General features: G+C 41.0%; 1 protein-coding gene across 4 annotated transcripts in view; it reads left to right on the top strand.

Annotated features, from left to right (window-relative positions):
• Positions 1 to 14,337, top strand: part of LOC131221317 (uncharacterized) — a 43,101-nt gene extending 28,764 nt beyond the window's left edge. For 2 of the 4 annotated variants that reach the window (XM_058216533.1, XM_058216534.1), the window contains one exon: positions 12,726 to 14,337. In XM_058216533.1, coding sequence (XP_058072516.1) covers positions 12,751 to 13,863 — 1,113 coding nt within the window. In that variant the 5' untranslated portion in view covers positions 12,726 to 12,750 and the 3' untranslated portion in view covers positions 13,864 to 14,337. Of the gene's footprint in view, positions 1 to 12,695 lie in introns of all 4 variants that reach the window. The other 2 variants (XM_058216530.1, XM_058216531.1) reach the window with 1 other exon arrangement.
• Positions 14,338 to 25,589: the final 11,252 nt, after the last annotated feature.

The raw sequence follows: 25,589 nt of genomic DNA, 5'->3' as shown, positions 1-25,589 counted from the left end.
TAAGGGAAAAAATTTTAAAAAAAAAGGAAAAACGAGATTCTACCTTTTTTTTTTTTTTTTTTAAATTTTTTTACACATATAGGTTGGAACTTGGAGGGGGATTTCGGCACCTCATCTCCATACTGTATGGATATTGAATCTCCAATTTGGGTGAGAGTGGATCGGAAGCCTGGTGGGCTGGAATTACAAAAATTAGGAAAAACAAAAAAAAAAAAAAAAAAAGAAATTTTGAGTTTTTTAGGAATTATTTTGGGGATTTGGTTGAGGAGTGGATTCAAGCACTCCTCTCCAATTTTTTTTTTTTTTGTTTTGAATCAAATCTGAAATTTTTGGAGGGAAATCGAGAAGGGGGAAAATGTGCGTAAATAATGTGAAAATCAGTAAATTAAACAAAAAAAACAAAATTTGATTTTTAGGAAATTTTATGGGGATCTGGTTGGGGAGTGTATTTCGACCACTCTTCCATTTTTAATTTTTTTTTTTAATGTTTAAAATTTATTTAAAATTTTGAAAATGAGAAAAAAAACATTGATATTGTTTCATGAAAATCATATTAATGTTTTCTATTTATGGATGAATGCTAATGAGTGATGTGTTGTAATTTTTAGTAAAAACTATTTTTCAAAATTTTAAATATTATATAAAAAATTCTATCTACTTTTTAAAAATAATTATTTTATTTCATAATTATCTATGATTGTATGGATGGATGTATGATATGTGCATGTGTGGATGTGCGGATTGATGGATGTATGGATGTATCGTGGATGGATGGACGAATGTGTTGTGCATGTATGTATGCATCAATAGATGGATGGATGTATGTATTAGGGCATGTATGCATGGATGGATGGATCTTATATGTGTGTTTGTATTTATGCATGGATCATATATGTGTGTATCTATGTATGCATAGATGGATGGATGGATGGATCGATGGTTGAATGGATAGATGGTTGTTTGGATGGATGGATGGATTGAAGCATGTTTGTATGCATGGATGGATGTATTAATGTATGAATGTATGGATGGATGGAGGTATGCATTAATGTATGTATGTATGGATGGGTGGACGGATAGACATGCATGCATGCTTGCATGGATGGATGTATGGATTTTTCTTTGATTCAGAAAAAACTTAAGTGATTTTCGTGTTTCTAATGTTATTATTGGTATGAAATGGAGCCATTTTGGCTGCTATTGCACTGATTTTTTTGTTTTTTTTTTTTGTTTTTGACAGCACATGCTTTAGGCCCTTATGAAATGGAAATTTATTTTGTATATTTTTTAGTTCCTAAATATGTAAATATGTGTATTTTAGCATCTCCTGAAAATTTGCTGAAAAGTCCCACCGTTTCCCCCACGTTTACCCAATGTTTCCCACCAACGATACATTTTCGGGTATTAACGTTGACATCGGTGATATTGATACATGTTTCCGTATCCTCAGCCAGCGATACTTGTAAGGATACCGATTCTACGAACATTGCATTCATCTCAGCATTCTCATTTTTCAGCTACATGTCCCATGAACATGTTGTTCCTTAACTGCCCAACATTCTGCCCCATAAAGTCTCAGTTGCCCAACATTCTGTTCACATGAACATGACTGGTCTTATAGACATCCTACAAATTTCCCTTTCCGTTTTAGTGGTACATGACGATCGCATAAAAGTAAACTCCACAGGCACATTCATTTCTTCCACCCCACTTGAATTTTATGGGCAAGATCCTTCTCAATCTCTCCACGCTCATGAATTATTGACCCAAGATTCTGAAAGGGTCATTATAGGAAACTTCTTGGTCAGCAATCTTAACTAATTCTTCATTTCCACTCCTATTGTTACTAAAATTGAACTCCATATACTATGTTTTAGTCTGACTAATTTTAAATCCTTTAGATTCTAAAGCATCTCTCTATAAATCTACCTTTGTGTTTATGGCCTCCCTCGTCTTGTCAATCAAAACCATCATCTGTAAACAACATACACCATGGGATCTCTTTCTGCAAGTGCCTCATTAACTCGTCCATAACCAATTGGAAAAGGTACAAGCTCAATGCCGAGCCCTTGTGCAAGCCTACAATAATTGGGAACTCATGTATCTCTCCGCTAATGGTCCTTATGTTTGTTACTGCCCCCTCGTACATGTCCAACTCATCATCATCATTTTCTAAGCCTTATCCCAACTTACTGGGATTGGCTAGATAAATCCTTTTCTGCCATTCCACTCGTACATGTCCAGCTTAAAAAAAAAAAGACGAGAAAAAAAGAGAGATTACATAATCAGCTTCCTTGCACTTTTTTGAAAGATTTCCATTACCTTTTGGGATTTTATTTTATTTTATTTTTGTCCAAAAAAGAAAAGGAAAAAGAAAAAGAAAAAAGAAAGGCCGCCATTAAAAAGGCAGTATCTGCTATTAAGTTGGTGTACGAGGGCCAATACTGGTACCTAAAACCTTGTCCTAGAGTGATCTATGAAATCTGGACTCACCCTTTTCTAGACATTTAAAAAAAAAAAAAAAACTTTAGACCAACATTCCCACATGAACTTGAACAAAAAGTAGAATCTTAACAGCTGTCTATGACTATAGACAATAAGATGATTTCTCAAATGGCATGTGCTGTTTACACAATCAGCTCTTGCATAGGGGCATTCTTGTAACACGGTAAAACTTTGTCAATTGTTTCCTTCCCTCTGCCCTATAGATCACATATAAGGGTTGGTGCACCACATTTATAAGCAATTGTGGCCATCCAAATGGAAATAGTGGTCCATAGTTCATTGGAACATGACCAGGACTTGATTTGCCACATGTGTGACCCTTAAAGCAAGATTCATGACATGAATCCGTCAAACCACTCGAATGACAATCTTTGTTGAATACTTGGTCCCTTATGGGTTTTTGCTTTATATTGGGGCTGACTAGTCCTAAAGGGTATTGTCTGCTGTAGGACCTCAGATCCTATGGACTTAGAAGAAGGCTCTTGGAAGTGTTCCTTGGTCTTGCTTGTCATGTATTGTTGGTTTGACGACTCTGAACCCTTCCGATGAATCTGCTTTGCCTCACCTTATTCTTAGAGGGAATGAACCTCAAAAAATCACTAAGAGCTATCTCACTTTGATGACATGTTGATGAAGGATGATTAACCACTTGCTCTAAAAGCTTGAACTGATAGAGCATGGCGAATCAATCTGTTCGTCCCATAGCCCAGGCCCCACATCCCATGGGTTAGGACCTCGGCCGAACCCCCCTCGTGGGCCCTACATGATGGGGACATCTCACCCACATGCGCATGCACGCCGCCCCACCTACGCACGTACGCATGGACTAGGAGGGCCCCACTGTCGATCTGGCTCGATGACGACGTCCAAGGAGAGCCTCCTAACTAGAAGACGAAGTTTAGTTCAAAAGAATAGGTCCAATAGTCAAGAAAAGCCTATCATGGGATCTCATGATCGTGGCCCACTAGTCGGATTGATTTCATATTTTCGGTTTTGTTTATTGTTATTATTTAGAACATCATGAACGTTTTAGATTTCTTTGTTTGGTTTTTATTTTAGTTTACTTCATCGCCAAGTAATAGGTTGCATACATGGCACGAGTTTTGGGGTATAGGGTTTTCCTTATAAATAGGCACCCCTTGTAGTTCTTTTGATTCATGGAAGATTAATAAAAATTCTGCGTTTTCCTACTCTCTGAGTTGTGAAGCTTAATTGGGTGCGAGCCCTCCCTTCATCGAAGGGTTAATTACCATGGTGCGAAGCCACATCTATCCTGATTCACCCTTGTCCATCACCATCTCTACTACCCATCTTCCACCATCCTTTCTTCTCATCTCACCCCATCATCTACACTTCGAATTAATCATCTATTGCAACAATTCCCTTCCCAACAGCAGAATTTCAGAATCTGGCCCTACAGGAGGGTTGAAACTTCGGCGGAGCACCACGCATAAACCGTACATTAGATCGAGCTGAGATTTGGAGGTTTTGGAGTCCATCCCTGGCTGACCAGGGCCAAGGTGGCTTTTTTCTGAATAGTGGGCCCCACACACGTGCGGTCGGGATCACATGCACGTGCGTCTGGGCCATTGTTGTTGTCCACGCGTGCGGTACTTCTCTGGTTCTTCTCTCTCCTCTCTTTCACTCCTCTTTCACCCAAAATCCCTGAACCTAACCCTAAATTACTCAAATCTCCAATTTTATGCCCCTTTTCTTACTCTAGGGTTCCCCGAATTGGAATTTCTGAATCCCTTGGGTTAGGGACTGATTACTATGCACGTGTGGATGATTATTTCTTATCTTTGAGTATCATTTGGTTCATAATTTTTTATTGATCCTGCCCTATCATGTGTAGGCTTGGACCCGCATAGATTCCCCTTAATTGAATGTTTGGACTTTCATGTGGGATGTGGAATTAATATGGATTGTTTTGAATTATTATGATCTAAAGCCTGAGATCTTGGATAGCCTATTTAATTTTCTATGTCCTGCATCACCACATCATGTGTTTCAACTTACATGAGCCACCTGCCTCACACAGGCTGCCCACCCCGAGTGTGCCCCTGCATCCCACAGGCCACCCTACTCGAGCCTGGTGTGAAAATGCCTCTGCATTAATCACTCCCGGTGAGGAGTCTCGAACACGAGACCTCTCACTCTGATACCACTTTGATGTAGGACAATTAAGCACTTCTTCTAAAAGCTCGAACTGATAGAGTATGACGAATCAATCCCTTTATCTCATAGGCCAGGCCCCACATCCCATGGGTTAGGACCTTGGCCGAACCCCCCTCATGGGCCCCATCACATGCGTTTCGCCTCACACAAGCCACCCAACTCACACGGGTGGGGCTTGCCTCACATGGGCCGCCCACCCTGAGTGTGCCCTTGCATCCCATAGGCCACCCGACTCGAGCCTGGTGTGAAAATGCCCCTGCATTATATGTACTTGAGAACTAGATATAACATGTATATTTGGTTTAGTGGCTTATGAGAATTACTTTCATATATTCAATTACCCAAAGGAATAAGTTGCCTTAAATTATAAGTACAAGATACTTATATGCAAAATAAATCAAAATTACAAATTCCTCCTATGGACAAATAATAACATGTTTACATTTGGTAATGTTTTAGTTTAATAGTGAGGGACCCTTGAATCCATTTCAAACAGTCAAAAGTACAGCTTAACATAATGGATTTTTGGCATGAACAATGGGAGCACTATCCTTGAGGTAGTGGCAAAAATGTTGTATCAGGGCTTGGTAGTGTTGAAGAGTGACAAAGGAGAGGTGCCTTTAGTTTCTTGTGTGCATCCAAGGTGGATTATTCTGAATGGTGCAAAGGGTCCTAGAATCCTACAGGGATGAAGTAGGCCATCTTAATCTTTTCCAAGTTGCTGATTGTGGATGTGATTTAAAGAGAGATTTCTGGGCATCCATGATTATTCCCTTTTATCATCAATGAGATTAGATAACTAGTTTTACCATCAGGGCCAATTTTAATCACCATTTTGGTGTTCTTGTATATTCTTCTTATATGAACCATTCTATATGTGCATGTGTCACTCACACACACACACACACACACACACACACACATATAGATATATATGAAGGGTAACAATAAGTGCTGAGATGGGGCAAAAGCTACATCTTAAGAAAAAAATTTGAAAAATTACAATCTTGGAAGACCTCCATTGCCTTGGAAGACTTGTTGCGAAAACATCTCCCATTTCTTTCCCTCAACTGGCCCATAGAGAGGCTGGCAAAATTAGTCTCCAAATAGCTTTATTCTTTTCTCCCTAGCTCCACTATCTGCCAAAGTAAGAATGACTCTCTAATCAATTCTGGCATTACCCAGTGCATGTCGAAGAGTCTGAAGAAACAGCTCTGCACCTGTCTAGCAAACGGACAATGAATAAAGAGATGATCGACCGTCTCGATGTCCACCATACACTACGCACACACTGGGCAGCACCCATAATCTCCTCTGGAGGTTGTCAAATGGTACAAGTGATCACATGTGACCCAAGGGGGCTGTGCATATATGCGATCGCACAGCCCCCCAATTTTATTTTATTTCCAATTAGAAAAATCAAAGAAAAATGGAAAATTTTGTAAAAAAGTATAAAAACATTATGTAAAAGTACTGTTAAGTGTGGGGATTTGGTTTTTTTATAGTTTGGTTACCTATTTTATTAAAAATTTGTTATATTTATTATATCTTTTAGACTATAACAAGTCAACTAACAAGTACTCAAGTGAATGCATATATTAAAAAATGTGAAAAAGAACATAGAAATTTTATTGATATGATTTTGAACAGAGATAATTTAAACTAGAAATACATTAAGCAAATTCAAATAAAAAAATTTCAAAATTGGTTATACACATTGATCCCTAATCCATTGTGGCACATTCCACCGTTATTGACATCATCATTAGAGTCATCTTCCTCTTTGATGTGTTCTTCCTCTTCTTTTGTTTCTTTGTATTAGACTAAGAGTAGGAATGGTAAGACTAAGAGAGAATGAGAGTATTAGAGTAAGAAGAGAGTTAACTAGTTAAGTGGAATGAGTGTTAGGGTATGTTTGTTAACACTAAATATTTTTACTTAATGGGGAATTCGGAAAGCGTTTGGTGTTTAGTAGCGTTTGTTAATGCTGAACATGGAAAGCGCTCCCTAATTTTATGTCAAATTTTTTCGACGAACGAGGTCTAGCTTAATGGTGAATCCAGAAAGCACTCCGCGAACTTAAAAAAAAAAAAAAAAAAATCCAAAATTGCCCAACGTGTTAGAGGTTTTCTCCTCTCCTCTCTCCTTTCTCCTTTATGTAATACACAACCCAACTTTTAACGTGTGACACTTCTCTTAGCCCACCATGATTTATGTGTTAGATCCACACCATCTATCAACTTTTCTATATCATTCTAAAGCACGATCTAAAAAAAATAGGCACATTCAAAGCTCAAGTCAACCACACCATATAAAGTAGTGGGAATGGAATGACTACTGTTAAAACCTTCTTGAGGTCCACCGTGAAGCTTATTTGCCATCTAATCTCTTCATAAGGTCACATAGACCTGGATGAAGGGAGAACACAAAATTCAGCTTGATTAGAGCCTTCTGTGGCCCCAAGAAGTTTTCAATAGTAGGCCCCCAATTCCCATTGTTTCTTTTAGTGCAGCCCATTTGAGCCTTAGATTTGCCTTATTTATTTATTTATTTATTTTTTCATATTTTTTAAAATGATATGAAAAAATAAATGGACGGTGTGGATAAAACATATACACCATGTTAGGCCCCACAAGGCCCTTTAATAGTGATGTTCGTCTTTAGCTTGATCTAGTGGGGGTAGTATGCAGTCCCCGTCCGAATGGACTCTGATTTCATGCGAAAGCCTTTCGCATGAAGTTCCTACGCAAGGATGCTGGGTAGAGCCCACATAAATGTTTGTGAGAAATTCCCCCCGTCCATCCGTTTTGTGTGATCATTTCAGGACATGAGACTAAAATTTGGGTGTTACAACACTCAAGTGGGCCACACAAGAGGAAACAGTGGGCATTCAGTGAGCACCGTTGAAGCATTCTTATAGCCATAAAAGTTTTGTATCAAGCTATCCTTTTGGTGTTTTCACTTCATCCCATTGGGAATGACCTTGTAAATGGTTTGGACAGCATATAAACATCAAGTTGGAGCCCAGGAAGGTTTCAACGGTAGGAATTTCTTTCCCCAATTTTCCCCCTCGTGTGACCCACTTGAGTTTTGTATCCACTTCATTGTTGGTCAAACGTCCTAAAGTGAGCTCGCAAAATAGATGGACGGAATGGATTTCTCAAATGCAGTGGGCCCCACCCAACATCCTTGCGTAGGAACTTCCTGTCAATTGCTTTTGCAGGATATCTACGGAAGTGGATTGCGTCCTACCCTCGCCCGGACGATAATCTGTCCGGGCAGAGCTCTGTCGGGGCCATCGTGATGTAAAGGTCTTATCCACGCCGTCCATCCCTATTTACATATCATTTTAGGGTATGAACCCAAAAATGAGGCAAAACCAAGGCTTAAGTGGACCACAAAGTGGGGATTGAATGGCCACCATTAAAAGCTTCTTGGGAGCTGCAAAAGGTTCGGATCAAGTTGATATTTGTGTTTTCACTTCATCCAGGTCTACATGACCTTATGAATAGGTTGGATGATAAAAAAACATCATAGTGGCCGTTAAAAAGGTTTCAGTGGTGGGTGTCATTATCACTATTGCTTCCTTTGGTGTGGTCCACTGGAGCTCTGAACCTGCTTCATTTTTTGGATCATGCTATAAAATTATCTGAGAAAAGGGATTAATGGCGTGGATAAAACCCTTACATCACGGTGAAACCCACAGAGCCTTGCCCGGATGGATTATCGTCTAGGCGGGGGTAGGATGCAATCTGCTTCTGATATCTGCGTCCTGCCCGGAAATGGGAGTACGGATATGTGCGACCTTGGATTCACCGAGATGGGTGAGACCCACGACTATGGGGCCCACTGTGATGTATGTAACTACATCCACACCGTCCATCCATATTGAAAGCTTATTTTAGGGCTTAATAAAAAAATGAAGTAGCTCCAAATCTCAGATGGACCATTCTACAGGAAATAGTGGTAAATAACCATTATTTTTATTTATTTATTTATTTTACACATGCACACACACCACCACACACTCACGCCATGGTGGAATTTCACCACCTATGGGTACTCGAACCCTCAACCACGTGTTGAAACTACTAAGAGTCTACCACCGCAGTAAGGGTAAGGACCCACCATTAAAAATTTTCTTGTGGGCTACAAAAGCTTTGGATTAAGATGATATTTGTGTGGTCTCTTCATCGAGATCTTTTTGACCATATCATCAGGTTGGATGGAAAATAAACATTTCGGTGAAATCCATGAAGTTTTTAACAGTAGGGATTCAATCACAATTTTTTCATATGGGTAAATGCGTCAAATTAACATATTTCAAACATTTCAGATGTTGGTTAACAAACTGGTTGTTCTAAATTCACCACTTGTTTTCTGACTTTAGATTCAAACTTAAGATTCAGATTTCAGATTCAGACTTTGGAATTCAGATTTAACAAACAAGCCCTTGGTGTAAGAGAGGAGTAAAGAGGGTTGACTAGTTAAGTGGGAATAAGAGTATTAGAGTGTGAGCATATAAGAGAGTCAAGAGAGACTCTTAGAAAGTATGAGAGAGCCCATTTTGGGGGGGGGGGTGGGTCGGTCACAACCATAGAGACATTATGATGGCATCATTGCATAATTATGGCTAATGTGTTCACATACTTCTTTGTCCCATCACATAATGCCCAATGGTACAAAAACTGAACATACCATTTCTTTGTGCAACTGCATAATGGCTAACACTACAAACAAAAACTGCTTATGCCACCATGGCATATGCAGTTCGTGGTCTCCAAATGGCATACGTGATCACATATGACAACACTGGTCCCCACCTTTATGAGGAGCATGGGAACGCCCCTGAAGCTTTTGAAAAGCACACAAGTCATCAATCAAGATGGTTCACTCAAAAGTACCATTGGGACAAAGCCTTGGTGCAAGAATCATGCTGGTCGGATGATACCAACACTATGAATGAGGCCCTGTTTTGTATGAGCCATTGATCGCATGGTTAGAATTATCAACCATAGTGCTACTTGGGAATCATAAGCAATGCAAATGAGGTCTACCAAATAGATGGTTCAAGATGATGATTGGACTTTTTTTGTTTCAATCTTGACGGTCCATTCTGCGTGTTAATGATCAGATGCTTAGGATCATCTGATTGGTGTGAGTTTGTCACGATGGCTTGTCCCTTGTTGTAGGAAAGAATGGAAGGTTCAATCGACAGTTGATTGCCCCATGTGTCAATTAAAAGCTTTGGGGACATTGCTAACCTCACATGAAGGTGGGGATGATACACACACACGCACACATATTTATATATACATGCATATAAGCATGTGAATTTTGGTTGCTGATCTAGAGGGAAAAAGAAGGCAAAGATGTCATTTTGTTGTTCACATGGTTGTTATCATTGTAGCCTTCTCCTAGCTACTTGAATCAACTCTGTAATCCTGTTTCACGTATCTTCATAGGCCCTATTCTCAGCAAGTGAATAAGCATCTATATCCCTTCTCAGCACCTTGATTCAAAAGCCTTTCATTCTACCATCTTTCCAATATGTTCAACACTGATCAATGTCCACTCTCTTTACCAGAGCTGTCTCTGAACTTTGTAGCACATGGCCAACCATCTCAAGATGCTCGAACATTTTTAGGAGTGGCATTGGGCTGGGTGGTCTGACTATATAGTGCCAGGGCCTCGTTCCCTAATGGCTGGAGGGCAGGTCTCATGCCAATGATTAATGGTCATGTTTTAGGGCTACACCGGGCTTGAATCAATGATGAATGGCTTGGTCTAGCCTATGACAGGTCCTTTTTAAAAAATGGAAAGTAACAATATTTTATTAAAAAGAGTCGAAGAAAAAATACAATGCAAATTACACCAACAATGCCTGCTACAATGGGAAAAGATTACATTTTATAGAGGACTTAAGACATGAAGCCCACCCCATAACATCCAACTTAGCCCTTCTAATGGTCAAATACCTGCCAAAAGATTCCAATTCTGCATTTTGCATGCGCGTCACATAGATGTCGGGAATCACCATCTTTCTTTTCTGAAGATTATCGATTGTTAGCACTCTGTTTCTACCTATCAACCAAGTGAATGCTGCTACCTTAGGGAGTCACTGTAGTGCCAAATGCAAGAAGAAACGTTTAAGAACGGTTCCCATCCAACCTACATTTGCTTTTCAATATACTTGGATTTGGGTTGATGTTTCAATGGTCCTAAATCATCTGTATGACAGGGCTCGTCTTTTATGGTCCCTAGCAAAAAATTTTGATTGGACTATTTCAAAACTTTGATCATGTGACTCTTTTCCTTATGGGCCGGCTTTGTGGGGCACGGGCTATGGCTAAAGGCCCTTTCAGCCCGATTAGGGCAACCGTCGGGCAAGGTCCAGGGCAGGGCTTAGAGGAGTAGGGGCGGGTGAGGGGTGAGGGCCAACCCCGGTGCCACCCCTTGTTGTTTTATCTCTACTGCTAGGCAACTTAGGACAACCCCTTTTAATTATGTCTTTCAGTCTTCTCACACATCCATCTCAATGCCTTTATCTTTGCCATACTGAAATCTCTCTCAGGTTTCGTTCTAACATCTCAAAATTGCCCTATATCCCTATAAAAAATGCCTCATATAGCATAGCCCTAAAAAAATGCCAGACTCAAATCTCTCTCACGTTTCTTTCTAAGTGCTCAATACTTTACCCTATATCCCTATTAAAAAGTGCCTTATATAGCATAGCCCTAAAAGGGCAAGGGGAAGGCCCAAATGGACATAGGAGGAGGTACAAGATAAGGCTTGATGACCTATGATCTAACTGAAGTTATGGCTCTTGATAAGAGTGGAATGGTGGAACAGGATTAATGTAGCCGACCCCAATTTATTGGAGATGATAACATAGCCAGTTGAATATGCACAAAGTGAATGGAGGACAACTCAGGAGGCAGGAGGAAAATTTCCACTTAGCGATCCCCCACATCCTTTTGAATAATAGAACCAAGGTGACAAAGCAAATCTCTAAAACAAAAATGGGGCAAAAATTAAAAAATAAAACCGCAACTTATCAGAATATTTTGTCACTCAAATATCTATAGTTTTCTATGGGTCTGTATCAAACATTGCATGACACGGTGCTGTTCTTATCCTTGTCATAATATTTTGATACAAACTCCACATCACATTGCTGTTTATTAGGATAAGAATTGCACAAGAAGAACATTGGCCCATATGACCAGGATTCAATTGGGAGGTGGCACCCTTGGGCTCAATTGTCATTTTATCATTTGGCCCATGTCATCTCGTTTGTTGTGGTGCAGGAAAGAAAGGAGAGGAGTGGCCAAAAATCCACTTTTTCCTTTTGGGATTCTTGCTAGAATCTTGTAGCTTTTGCTGCTTTGGGTTTCATGAGGAACTCAAGTCTGCTGATCAGCTCCCAATAAATCAAGACTGGTAGAGTGCTAATATCTCACTTCCCATTTCATAAAATCAAAAGCAAGTTAAAAAAAAATAATAATGAAAAAATAGAGTGAGCCCTTGCAACCTATTATGAACACATCCCTCTGTTAAAACACAGCTAGTTTTTATTGGGCTTTCTTTGTCCGAACTCCAAAAGCCATACATGTGGCATATGATATTAGGTTCTGGATTGTTTATTGGATCACAGACCAAGAAAGAAAAACTGGCTGGACATTCCTAGCTGTCCGATCAACAGCAGACAAAGAGGCACTAAAATAAGCAGAAAATGATGCAATGGGTGAAACCCTTCAGTCCAGTGGATCAGGATAGTTGGATTTGTGTGCCCTTTGAGCTGTGGACCATCCAATGCAGCTAACCAGATGAGCAGTCAGGACCTCATACATATGTGCCTTGTGTATGTTTTCTGGAACCTGGGGACAAATCATATCCTTGATCAACTCACTCCTTTTCCATTTTTACAATCTTAGTTCTGTAATTTTATTTATTTATTCATGTTAGTTGAGTTAGGAAGGAGATTACAACAAATTGGTTCCCTTTTCCAGGAAATAATTGAATGACTTGAAATCTGGCAGACTGACCTTCATCAGTTTGCGAAAGATGACTGAAGAGAATCAACGAAACGAATCTACTGCTCCGGAAAGTGCCCTTCCTGTGAAGCGCGGGCGTGGCCGGCCCCGGAAGGATGACTATGTGTACCATGGTGAGAAGTCATCGGACCTGCCTGGATCTGATGGAGCAAAGAAAACCCGATGCCAAAATATAGATTCAACTGCAGATGAAGACAGTGCATTTGTTGGTCAGATAGTTTCAGGTGTTCTGGATGGGTCGTTCGATGCTGGATATTTGCTAACTGTGAAAGTTTGCAAAACCGACACTGTTTTGAGGGGTGTGGTTTTCGATCCACGGCTATCTGCTCCTATATCAGCAGAAAATGATGTGGCCCCACATGTTAAGATGTTTAGGAGAAGCAAAATTCCCCTTCCAATTGCTGCTAAACCACTGAATCAGGTGCCCCCTGTCATGCCCCAGAAGGAAGTAAAGAACGATCAGCCTGCAAATCCTCTTCAGTGCAATGTTGCCATTCTGCAATCAGAAGGATCTGTGAGAGGGCCACTGGATGAGACCAATGATATTCTTCCTCAAGCTGCACCGCAAGGCTCTTCACAACCCAAGGCTACCCTTCCAAAAGGATGGCCAGATGGTGTTGATCGGGCGGTTCTTGTTGCCCCTCAAGTCCACACGTCTCAGATTGAGAAAGGAAAGTCAGCCAACATATTGCCCAAGGGCGAGATTATCCTTTTGCCTGACAACCGGGTTGTGGCGCAGGCCTCACAATCAGAACTTAAGAATCAAGCAACGGTTGAGATGTTGGCTCCACTTTCAGAACCCAAAACTGAAAACTGGTCCACAGCATCGCAGGAAAACCAAACTTCGATTCAAATGCAAGCACTGTCCAATGGTGCAGCTGCTGCACCCACGGATACCAAGGTAGAAGCCAAGACAAAACAAGCGATCCAGATTGGGCGTGTAAATGAGATGGGGAAAGAAATGCCAAATGCTATAAAACAAGTGCCTGAGGCTGCAACCCATGCTTGTTCGGAACTTAAACCTGCTATTTCAGTTGGTGCGTCGAAAGGCGAGGCTTATCTGTCGGATGGCCTGCCTGTGCTTGCCTTGCAAGATTTAAACAGTCCGGTAACAAAATTCTGAAGAAAGACGAGGCGGCCCATTTGACCGAAAAGCTGTCAAGTGATGCTGTTGATGCAACTAACAAAGATTTATGATCTGGGCTTCTGGCTAATCAACTGACTGTTCCTCAAGGGATCACAGGGCCTGAGATTCCTAACCTGACCGCACAAGCCCTTGCAAAGAAGGATTCTGATTAAGCAAGTGATTTTGGTTGTTGGTGCAGCTTCTGAGGGGCTCAAGAATGTTGGAGATTAAAGGCCTGGCCAATGGAAGGCTCGTCTGGAATCAAATCCTGACCCAAACACAGCTGATCATGATTGCTGACTGAGATTTCAGATTCTTAGACATACGTATAGAAGATTAACATCTGGTATGTTGAATACTGTATTTATCTGTCTCGATTTCTTCCGAGATCTTAAGATATGGCATTATCATTATCTTTCAAATTGAGGACCCTTTTTATTTGTCTACGGTAATTAAACTTCTCTGTTTCAAGGGCTGCACTACTTTGATGGTTCACCACTTTAGTTTTTGGTGCCTCATCAACCTTACATGTGGCATATATGTGTGCGAATCTGAGTGGATGCGGATTGCCTGCGAAAAGGTTTCCCAGCAAGTTCCTGCACTAAGAAGGTATGTGATGCCCACGGTGAATGTTTATGAGAAATCCACCATCTCTCTCTCTCTCTCTCTCTAACACTCGCACACACACCACCACACACTCACGCCTTAGTGGGATTTCACCACCTATGGGTGCTTGAACCCTTGACCAACTGTTGAAACTCATAAGAGTCTACCACTGGAGCAAGAGCAAGGACCCCCATCCATCTGTTTTGCCAGATCATGTTAGGACACGACCCTGTCCACCGTATTGTTTATATGCCCTCCGAATCATTCATAAGGTCATTCCTACTGCGATGAACTGAAAGCACAAAAAATAAGCTCGATTCAAAACTCCTGTGGCCCACGAATGTTCCAATGGTGGATGTTCAATCCTCACTATTTCCTGTCTTTCGGCTCACTTGAGTTTTGCATCAGTCTCATTTTTGGGCTCATTTCCTAACACGTCTGGAAAAACATATAGACGGGTGGATTTCTCACAAACTTCAAAGTGGGCCCCACCTAGCTTCTTAGCGCAGGAACTTCCAGAGAAAGGGTTTTGCCGGCAATCTGAATCCAATCTGAACCTGCCCAAATCGTGGGTCTCGTTGTGGTGGAAATTCATTGAACAATCTGAACCCAAATATTTTGTTCATTGATTTTGGATGGGTGGCCATTTTAATTTATACCGACTGTTTGATAGCCTCAAGTTGGTTACGATCATGCAATCAGTGTGAATTCTATGCATATGCTCTGCCAGTGGGCCGTTGGTGGTCCAGATTGACATAAATGTATATCTTGTCTATGGTGGATGAGGCACTACAACTTAAAACGTGGAGAAAAAAGGCAGTCTCCCTGCTTTTCTGCATTTTCTTGTTTTAGCGATGTGAGTTGCCATTTGGACTTGTTGTCAATGTCCCTAATCAGAGATGTCCATTCAGTTCAGCCCAGTTGGTAATACATTTATCGATGCTAAGAGTATGAACACATTTCTTGAAAAATAGATAAAACCGTCAGCTTGATTGTACTCATTAAGGATTGTTATATCACTATGATCAAGGATTGTTATTTCTCTAAAGAATCACTATGATCAAGGATTGTTATTTCTCTAAAGAATCACTTCTTCAATTAAATGATCTTAACCATCTCATCCTTAAAATTGTAAAAATGGAGAAGTAGAAAGCAAAGGCAAAGCAAAAATAGAACACTCTCAATGCCCAACGCATACCAGCCTTAACCACCCCTCCACTGTCTAGTAGCATCCACTTTTGGCCAAAATTCCATTCCGGCATAAGTGGTGGACCATAAGATTCCAACTATCAGATGTCCATCAAACAAAATAGAACACTTTTAATGCTTAAAGTGAAGAAATTAACAACTAAAAACCTTATATTAAACATAATATCTTTTTTTTTTTTTTTTAAAATACTATGCTTGCTTAGAAAATTACTTGATGGATGGCCTGATCACTAAGATCAAAGTAAAAATGAGTTATTCGAGGTAACTAGGATATCCCATGTTGAAAAATGTAACCTTATACCTAATCATAAAGCATGCACCCAAACCCAGTTGTATATCAGTAAATAATGTAATCTCACAAGGTAAATGGCAAAATGGACATGTTTCAAACATGAGCAGTCTAATTAGTCCAAAATTGAAGATTAATGGTTGGATTTTCAATTCAAATGAAATAAAAAATAAAAACGTTTAGATTGGACATATATGAAAGACAGTCTAATTAGTCTAATTTGAAGATCCACGGCCCGATTGGACCAATATTTGAGATGAATAGTCTGGTTGTGTTGAAATTGGAGATGAATAGTCTGATTTGGTTCATTTCCGATTTGGCCAACATTGAAAATCAATGACCCAATTAGACTGATGTGAAGACAAATGGTTTGATTTAAGCCATAGTCAAGATAACTATATGATTACATTGATATAATGATGAACAGTCTCAACTTGTGATGGTAGATTCATGTCAAGGAAAAAAGCTTCATCAGTTTTATTGCTTACAATCAATCAAACAAAGCGAAGGCATGTTTTCAGATTTCGTGTGCGATTATGATGTGTGGGCGTGTTAGAGCATACTCGACTCAATGTTTGATTGAACTGTTGCTGCCCTCAGGTTGAGTTATACTAATTGAATATTGGACACAGGATCCAACTGTCCTCTCAACCATCGGTTGTGATCAACGATCAGGTGATTTGTGAAAGGGCGGGTCTAGCTCTTCCCAATGGATTCTTTTTGCCTTGTATTTATGGACTCATGGCCTTGCTCTTTTGGCGTGATAACTATTTTTGTTCAATAATAACAATAGAGAAAAAGATAAAAGCTGTAAGTATTTTTCTGTTAATGATATTTACAAAATTGGCACTCATGGCCTGCTTGAGGGATGACAGTCCATTCGTTGCTTAATTGTGGATTGAGCTTCGTAGCGGGATGATCATGATGTGCGAGATTACTCGATTGAAAATTGGGACTCATGGTGATCTTCATTGCAATTCAGTAAGATGCCATCTATGAAGGGTAAAAAGATAAACTACTAACCAAAAACTAGTGCACTATGCTACGAGCAACATGGGGCTAAACTAAAATAAAGTAAAACGATAAATGTCCCTGTTTGATATCCATGTTTTCTCTTCACCCCAGTCTGTGTGTTCTCGTGGACAGGTTAGATGGAAAACAAAAATTGTGGTAGGCCCTGAGCATGCCCCAATGGTGGACGTCACTATTTTCTGTGGTGTAGACCACCCGAGATCTGAATCTGTCTTACTTTTGGGCCAATGGCCTCAAATGATCCGAAGAAACAGATGGACGGTGTAGATTAAACCTATACATCATGATAGACCCAGGAGCATGGTCCACTGTAAAGCCCAAGAGGGTTTCCGTGGGCTTTAGAAAGTTACAACAGTCGGTGTCATTATCACCACTATTTTCTATGGTATGGCCCAAATGAGCTATATTAATCGGGACAATTCTGTTCTATTTCTTAAAATGATATGCTAAACTAGATGTATGGCTTGGATAGAATACACGCATCATGGTAGGGCTGTTGTGGGTCCCACAGTCCTTTGCATGCAAGGATTGAGAGGAACGTCACATACTTTTTTTTTTTTTTTTTTTTTTTTTTTTAAAAAATTTACACACGCACACAAACCCCACACGCTCACGCTAGTGGAATTTCACCACCAATTGGCACTCGAACCCTTGACCGGGTGGTGAAACTCCTAAGAGTCTACCACCCGAGAGGAACGTCACTCCCTGGACGTTCCAACGTACAAAGAGAGAACGTCCACTATACCCCAAAATTTTTTTGGATATCTTTTATTATATTTTATTATTATTATTTTGATCTAGGCCATGTATGACCGTATGGTTGGGTCTCTCATCACGATGGGCCTTACCGTCAATGGGTCCATCATCATCATCATCATCATCATCAATATCCAAAACCATACAAATAGAAAGGGCATGTGGAATGGCGTGTACTCACCTAGATTAAGGGTGTTGACCACCTTGGATGAATTGGATGGACATGATGGATGACCTTGATGTGTGGCCTACATCTCTCTCTCTCTCTCTCTCTCTCTCTCTCTCTCTCTCTCCCCCTCTCTCCCCCTTAGCTTAAAGGGGTTTAGCAAGGATTGTAACTTAGGCACAAAAGTGGTCTAAGTTGTGTTGGATGGTGTATATTTATATAGATAAGGGTGATTAAGGAGATAGTTTCTAGAGTTGGCATAGGTGGATGGTTCTCCTTATTTCAAGGAGAGTTTGTCCCACTTAAGCATGTTTAAAGGGCTCTAATGACCCTTGATTAGGTGAGAGCTAACTTTCTAGAAAAGTTAGAGACAAAATGCTAGACTCTCCTTAATTCAATGAGATATTTATGACTTTGGTTGCATGAAACTTTATTAGTGGAGCAATAATCACTCTTTAAATTAATTTATTGTGTTTGGTGACCCATAAAAGTGTTTAGGAAGTACTTAATAATTTATAGAAGAGGGTGAGGTGACCTACCTCCCCTTAATTTAAGGAAAATATTGGCTTTTATAAAAATTATGATGTTACCTTAATTAAGTCACTTTAATTGGTTTAAGGCCATGTTATGATATAAATTATGAGGATTTGATTAGTTTAATGAGTTGCTTAGAAAACATTTTATGATATCATGAAGGACACATCGCATATGAGCATTGTTCGGTTCTTCATGTGATATCTCGTAATCGGGCGCTTGTATTGGCATGCGAAGGGTATGAATGGGTTCGTGGCGACGGCGTGGTCGTGTTGGCGTAAGTTTCAAGTCTTTCGGGTTTTGTTCACTCGGATGTGTACTTGCGCGCTTGGTTCAGATCCTAACGAAAACGTCGGACGTCCCACATACAGAATTGAGAGTTTATGGTTAGAGTACTATCAGATTGCGGGTATTACATGAGTGAATCAATTGTGGCGATTAAATGGGTCACGCAACAAGCCAAAAGGTTAGGAATTGTGACCCACTAATCGGCCCATTCAAGTGTGGTGATGAACTAGGCCTTAGTCCGCTTAAAAAACTAGCTAGGCATGTTGAGGTGTTGGATTGCAGTCGAACTATGCATGTGGTGATGGCACATGTGTAGTGATTGTGTGATGTGATACATGTGGTGATGAAGATGTATGTGTGTGGTCATATCATGTATGCGATGATTGTATGTGTATGGTAATTTGATGTAGAGCGGGTCGTAGACACTTTCATGTCCAAGATGGACCAGAGAAGGCCTGATCGGAGGTGGAGGTGATCCGGACCGTCAGAACCTTACAACAGGCGTATCTCGCAAATCGGAATGGGTTACTCAACGTACCATATATGCTTTTAAGGTAGGAGAAGTTACTTTAGCCAACCAACCTGGTTATTCCGGGTTTCCCATGTCGAATTTGCGAGATTCCATCAGATCGACGGTCGACAATTCATTTTATTTCTATTATTACTATTTATAATAAGTTTTAGTTTGATTATAATTCTTCATCCTTTGAGCTTCATGAGTTGTGTCCAACGTGAAAAGTGCTTAGAAAAATTATAAGAATAACGAGGTTAAGTCAAATAGGACACTTACTATAAATAGTAATTTTACTATTTATAGTAAGTTATGAAATTTAAGGAGTTTGAGTTGGAGTTTGATTCTAAAACTTCTTCCAAGGTTTGGTATCACTATTTAAAGGGTTATAAATTCATTTTTATTATCTATTAATGAAAATATGAATTTATTTCTATTCTTTCCTATTTTTTCCTTGTGGATTTGAGGAATCTCTATGAGGAGTCCAGAGAAGCTCTGTGGATTCGGAGTAGTTATCCTCGAGGAAGATGGTGATTAACCTCATCACGTTCATCCCTGTGTCATAATGCTAGCTTATGTTCACATGCTTGGATGGCGATTAAGGGGACCTAAGGACTAAGTGGACCATCGTATGTATTGCCTTAAGTCATAGAAAGTGTACCTAGTGTCGTATGGTGGTGCAACACTTGTGCACCCACTTACCATGGGGCTGATGAGGTGGACCACTTAACCCTTAACCGTGAATGAATATGTTGGCGATACGGCCCAGTTTCTGAATAGCTATGGATTTTTACATGCGAATCTAATACATGTTATGCTATGTGCGTATCCCTTGCAAATATTTGATATACAGCTTGTTGTGGTGACATTATATGTGGTTTTAGCCATGGGATTAGTGTCGAGTGATTGATTGATCCTAGTTGTGCTATTGTGCAGTTGGTGCACACTTATGACGTGGAAGTGTGGACACTCGCATAGCCCCATGATCATGAGGGAGAGTGCACATCGAACCACTGTTTTTCCCATTTAACACCATGATCACTCTCGGCTAGTCTCGTGACATTTGGGCGTATTGCATTTGCACGCGCATGTACATGTACATGCATCATGGATGAGGAGTGCAAGATGTGTATGGTGTGATCTTATGGAGATCATATGCAAGTGGTAGAGGATGTTGGTGCGTAGTGTACATGATGGAGTATGAGCGTATGTTATCTGGTCTGAGAGACTACAAGCTCGGTCCCTGGGTTGAAGTCCCTAAAGTGAATATATCGGGCTTGGTCCCTGGATTGAAGTCCCTAAAGCTCACTTGATACTGAATTATAATTTATATTTATTTTGGTGCTGATGTTACATGTATATCCTTTTAATGATGAGTGTGGATTGAGGTTGGATGTGGTTGATAGAGGAGCATGGTTGGTATTACGGCTGCCTCGTATGCATATATGGCTTACATGCATAACATTGCCTGAGTGAAATTATGCTACATGGTGTGCTTGTGGATTATCATGCCACTTCGAATAACATCTTTATACTAGGTCCCAGACCCCTGGGTGAAATTCCCTAAACCTCGAGTGGTATCCTTGAACCTCATCGCCAAGATCGGGTGGATAACATGGGTCATCGGGTGCCGAAGACCATGGTAGGCCTGACTCCCAAGAGGTTTAACAATGCTTAGCTGAATATGTGGAGTGATTGTGGCTGGGATTGACCAGCCCCTAAAATGGGTCCACTATCGGCGTGCCAGGTGGGTATTGGTATGGCTATAGGTTACCCATTGATGAGGCGAGTATGTGAGGCCTCTATTCAACAAGTTTCAGACTTGCTCTGGATACCAGGCTCCAATGATTTCCGGTGATGATAACTGTATTGTGATATGGATTTTCGAGGAGAACTTGCATGCCTGCATACACCCTGTATACTTTTGCATTGCACCCTGCCCTCTTGGCTTCATGTAGCATTACATGGTCACCATGCTTCAGTTTGTGTACTATAATATTTTGATTGTTACTGTATGCTTGTATACTACGCACACATGAGTGTACTCATTGGGCTTTTAGCCTAAGCCTTCCTTTTCCCATATTTTTTTCAAGGTTAGAGCAGTTTAAAGGACTTAGCTTTTTGGATGCATGCTATCTATTTTGTCATATAGCAATATTAATGTTTTGTACCTTTTAGAAAGCATTATACTTGTAGTTGTTAGGATTTATAATGAAGACTGTTGCTTGGTATTGTGATCATGGATTGTCATGCTTAAGTACTATATAAAAAAATCACTTAAAAAAAAATCAGCAAAAATATCTTCCTTGTGGTGTGCCGAGCTCAGGACTCAATGTATGAGAGTCGGGTGCTAGAATCAGGGAACTACGGAAGCTATCCGTTCCTAGATTTGGGGCGTGATAATATGAACATGCTTCGATCAAGACATAATGTAAGACCCGGCCCGAGTTCGCATGTGTGCATGTGTGTGTGTGAGTATGCATCTCGTTCATTTTGGTCCCGCGGTTTTATCGGTCAAATTCCAGCGACCCGTGACCCTCGGATTGTCCTTGAGTTCGGTCACGTAGACCCAACTCGGATCGGCCCTAGACCTATGCCATCTTGCTCGTATCGTCATTACGGTTCCAATGATGCGTCTCGTGCGTCCATTCGATTCATGGATCAAAAGTTATGAGCATTTCATCATGAGGCCCACTTTTTGTACAAATGCATATGAACCACTTCCATGACATAATTTCCCATGCACACCACCCACACACACTACAATTCCATGGAATAAATACTACCCACCTTAGACACTACCCAAGCCTAACCTTAAACTCTATGAGCAGAGTAATCTCCTCCCATAGCTATGATTACCCTTCTTACAAATCCATCATTACCTCCATACAACTCCTCCTCTCTCTCCCTTTCTTCTCATTTCTCTTCTTTCTTCCTTCCTCTCCAACGTCCAGCCCCTCCTCTCATTTTCCAGCATTTTCTTCCTCTCATCCTCCATCATCTAGCTACCACAATCCCATCTTAGCCTTAGAATCTTAACCCTTAGAGCTTGGGGTTCCTAGTGATGGTGGAAGCTTGAAAATCCGAGGTGGGTGCTTCTACTAGTGCTGATTTCTCTCTTCTCTCTTATTTCCATTGTTTCTTCATGTATGGGACAAGTGGGACCCACCAATCCATGGTGGGGATCCCATCTAACCCTTTGGATGTGGCCATTGGCCATCCTTCATGCATGTGTCATTCCATGATGGGGCCATCCTCCATGGACCTCATCATGATGTATTTCATAATCTCAGCCCTTCCAAGGTCATCTAGACCTTTGTTTTATGGTGGGGATGGCAACCCCACCTCAGATTTTTATTATGGAGGTCCATGCATGCATAGATCCATAAGATGAGCAATGTATAGTTGGTTTTTCTTTGTGCATAAGGGATTTATAGTGGCGAAATCCTTCTTGAATGGCCGATCCCTTTCTCTTGTTCTCTCTTTCTAATTCTTTCCCCTAATATTGCTGATCATGGTGGCCCACCTGATGTGCAAGGCACATCCAACCATCCACCCTTGATGGGAGGTCCCTATGTCCCATTTGTTGGACATATGGAGATACACCTTGCTGTCCATTCTCACATGCAAGGTCCGGATTGGTTTGGAGCATGTTCCAGATGTGTGTAGCCCATCTAGGTGGCCCCGCTTTGATGTATGTGAGAATTTTTCTTGCTGGACTTTTATTTATGGGCTGAACTAGGCAACAACATACCTTGCTGTCCAGAATTTTCATAAGCTCATGTTGCTGATTTTTGAGAAGTATTTGGCACAATGTTTGATCTAATTTTGAAGGAGTTAAGGGTGGATCATTGGTGTGTGGACTCCACCCTGATGTATGCCAACAACCATATCAAATTTTAGCCTCAATGGACCTCATTTGGGCATCCAAAAGGGTGGGCCAACATAGTGGATTGCCAGAAATTTCTGCTGTGCAGTCCAGTAGTATAGTCCCATAAAAATAAAATTTTAAAAATATTTTCTCAAAATGTGGGCCATCTTTCTGCATCCCACCTTGTTGTAGGCTTGATGAGGGACCTTGTGTCCAAATTTCAGGAATTTTGGAGGCCCAGAACCCACCCATTTGGATGGCCCAAATTCAGGACAGTTATATTTCCAGCAACATTTCACCTTGGATAGATTGTAACTCCGAAATTTATTAAAATACTTTTGAGTATCCAAAAATTATGAAACTTTATAGGGAGGTGGCCCACCTATGGTAGGACCCATCTACAAATTTTTGGGGTCAATGGACCCCTGTGCACACCGTGGTGAGGGCTGGACTGGCCCACCACGTTGGGACGTGCAGATTAACCAGATTTTCTGGATAATTTGTTTTATTTAAATTAATTAAAATACTTCTAGTTGTCCAAAAATCCTGAAATTTTATGGAGGTGTGGCCCACCTATGGAAGTATCAAAATAAAAAATTTTGGAGCTAGTGGGCCTCTGTACTACCTGTGGTACGGCCTGGAGTGGCCCACCAGGCAGGGACGCCTAGGCTAGGGCGTTCAGCCTTGGTTGGCCCTCCAGCCTACTTTGTGGGCCCATCTGGATGTGTTGTATATCCCACCATCCATCCATGAGGGGTCCTTAGGGGATTTGATCACCCTCCCCTTTGGTAGCATTTAATTGGGCCCCATGGAATGAGTTTTTGGGCCAAATGCCCAGGCCCATAGAGCTGCCTATACATGGGACATCCCTGCCTTGGGCTGCTGGGCCTGCATTCCAACAGCATAACTCACTTGAATATGTGTTATATATCCCCTTCTCATCTGGTGGGACCCACAGTGTTATGTGTGGGTCATCAGGGATTAAATATGCTATAAAATGACTTTTATTTTTGGATTCCAACCAACCCAGAAAATAGGTGGACTGGAATTTGGCAATGGGCCTAATATTGCTACTCATAAGAGTTTATTTTGGGGCAGCATGGCCCACCAGATTTGAGGATGGATTAATCTGTTATTTTTCTATTTTCCTTTAGTATTACGGCCCATCAGAGGCCCAATCAAGTTGGGGTTTTCATTGGAATGATGTATGTGGATAATTAACTAGTTCCTTAGTCCTTTTGGACTAGAACCTTCTAAGTAGGCCCAATGACCTTGGGGCCTACACTCTCTCCTATTTATTGTGATGGGCTTAGGGGCTATAATATGCAAGTAGTTGGGCCCTTGGCTGCCCACTAAGTTGACCTTATAATTGGGCTAAAAAGTGAGGCCCAACTCACTTACGATAAATGTGAAATTTGCCCATGTGGATGAGCTACTGGGCTGCCCATGAAGCCCACCATAATATATGGATTTATGACCGGGCCCAAACCTTACTTGAGGGCCCACCATATTGCCTATGAGTTGGGCTTTGTGTATGGCCCATTAGGCCATGCATTGCTTGGGCCTTAGACCTTACGTTATATGGGTAGTGGGCTACCTTTTGGGACCCAGTTGAGGTTGGATGTCCTCCTGGGTGATCCTAAGGTAAGCCCATGGGTTTCTCTATGGATGGTTAAAGGCCCACCATAGACCCTAGGCCGTTTATTGAGGCTAAATATGGATGTATGTGGAGTCTACCTCAACGTATGTTGGTCCAAGCCATTCAAGTCTTGGATCGCCCAATCATGGAAGCACTCTTTGCCTTGGGTTGCTGCTGGACTCACAATCTAGTAGCAGGCCCACTTGATCTTTTCATGATATATACACACTCTTCATCTGGTGGGGTCCCTCAGTGAGTATAGTTGGCCTTCATGAGATTATTCCCACACAGTTAATTAATTTCTAGACCTTAGCAGGTCTAGGAAGTCAAACAGGCCAAAAGTTATCAAAGGGCCTTAAATATACAATTTTATGTTTAAAACTTTATTTGGCTGTGGGGCCTACCATATTGAGAACTTATGTACATATTACATGCTTATGTTTTCTTATAATCTTTGGGCTTAATTAGTGCATTCTTTTGGATCACCTTTAGTGATCACATGAGGACCCCATCTTAGATTAGACTTTTGAGGCATCCCATGTGCCTAGAGTGGGTTGGGGCGACCCAGCTTGGCCCAGCCATATATCAGGCCGACTTCCACCATTTTGATGGACTTGTGGGCTGAGATAAGGATAGTATTGGGCCCTTGGTTGCCCACTAAAATTGCTAGTTATTGGGTTGATGTAGTGGGGCCCATTTCATCAAACTTATTTTTTGGGCCATATATTGTGTATGTGGGCTGTCCACCAAATCCAACTTAATGCATGGATTCTATGACTATTGGGAATTGAGCCTTGGGCCTTAATCCCCCTCTTGGAGCCC

Source organism: Magnolia sinica, chromosome 12 (assembly GCF_029962835.1).
Source record: "Magnolia sinica isolate HGM2019 chromosome 12, MsV1, whole genome shotgun sequence".
NCBI lineage: Eukaryota > Viridiplantae > Streptophyta > Magnoliopsida > Magnoliales > Magnoliaceae > Magnolia > Magnolia sinica.
This window is presented reverse-complemented; position numbering and strand designations above follow the sequence as displayed.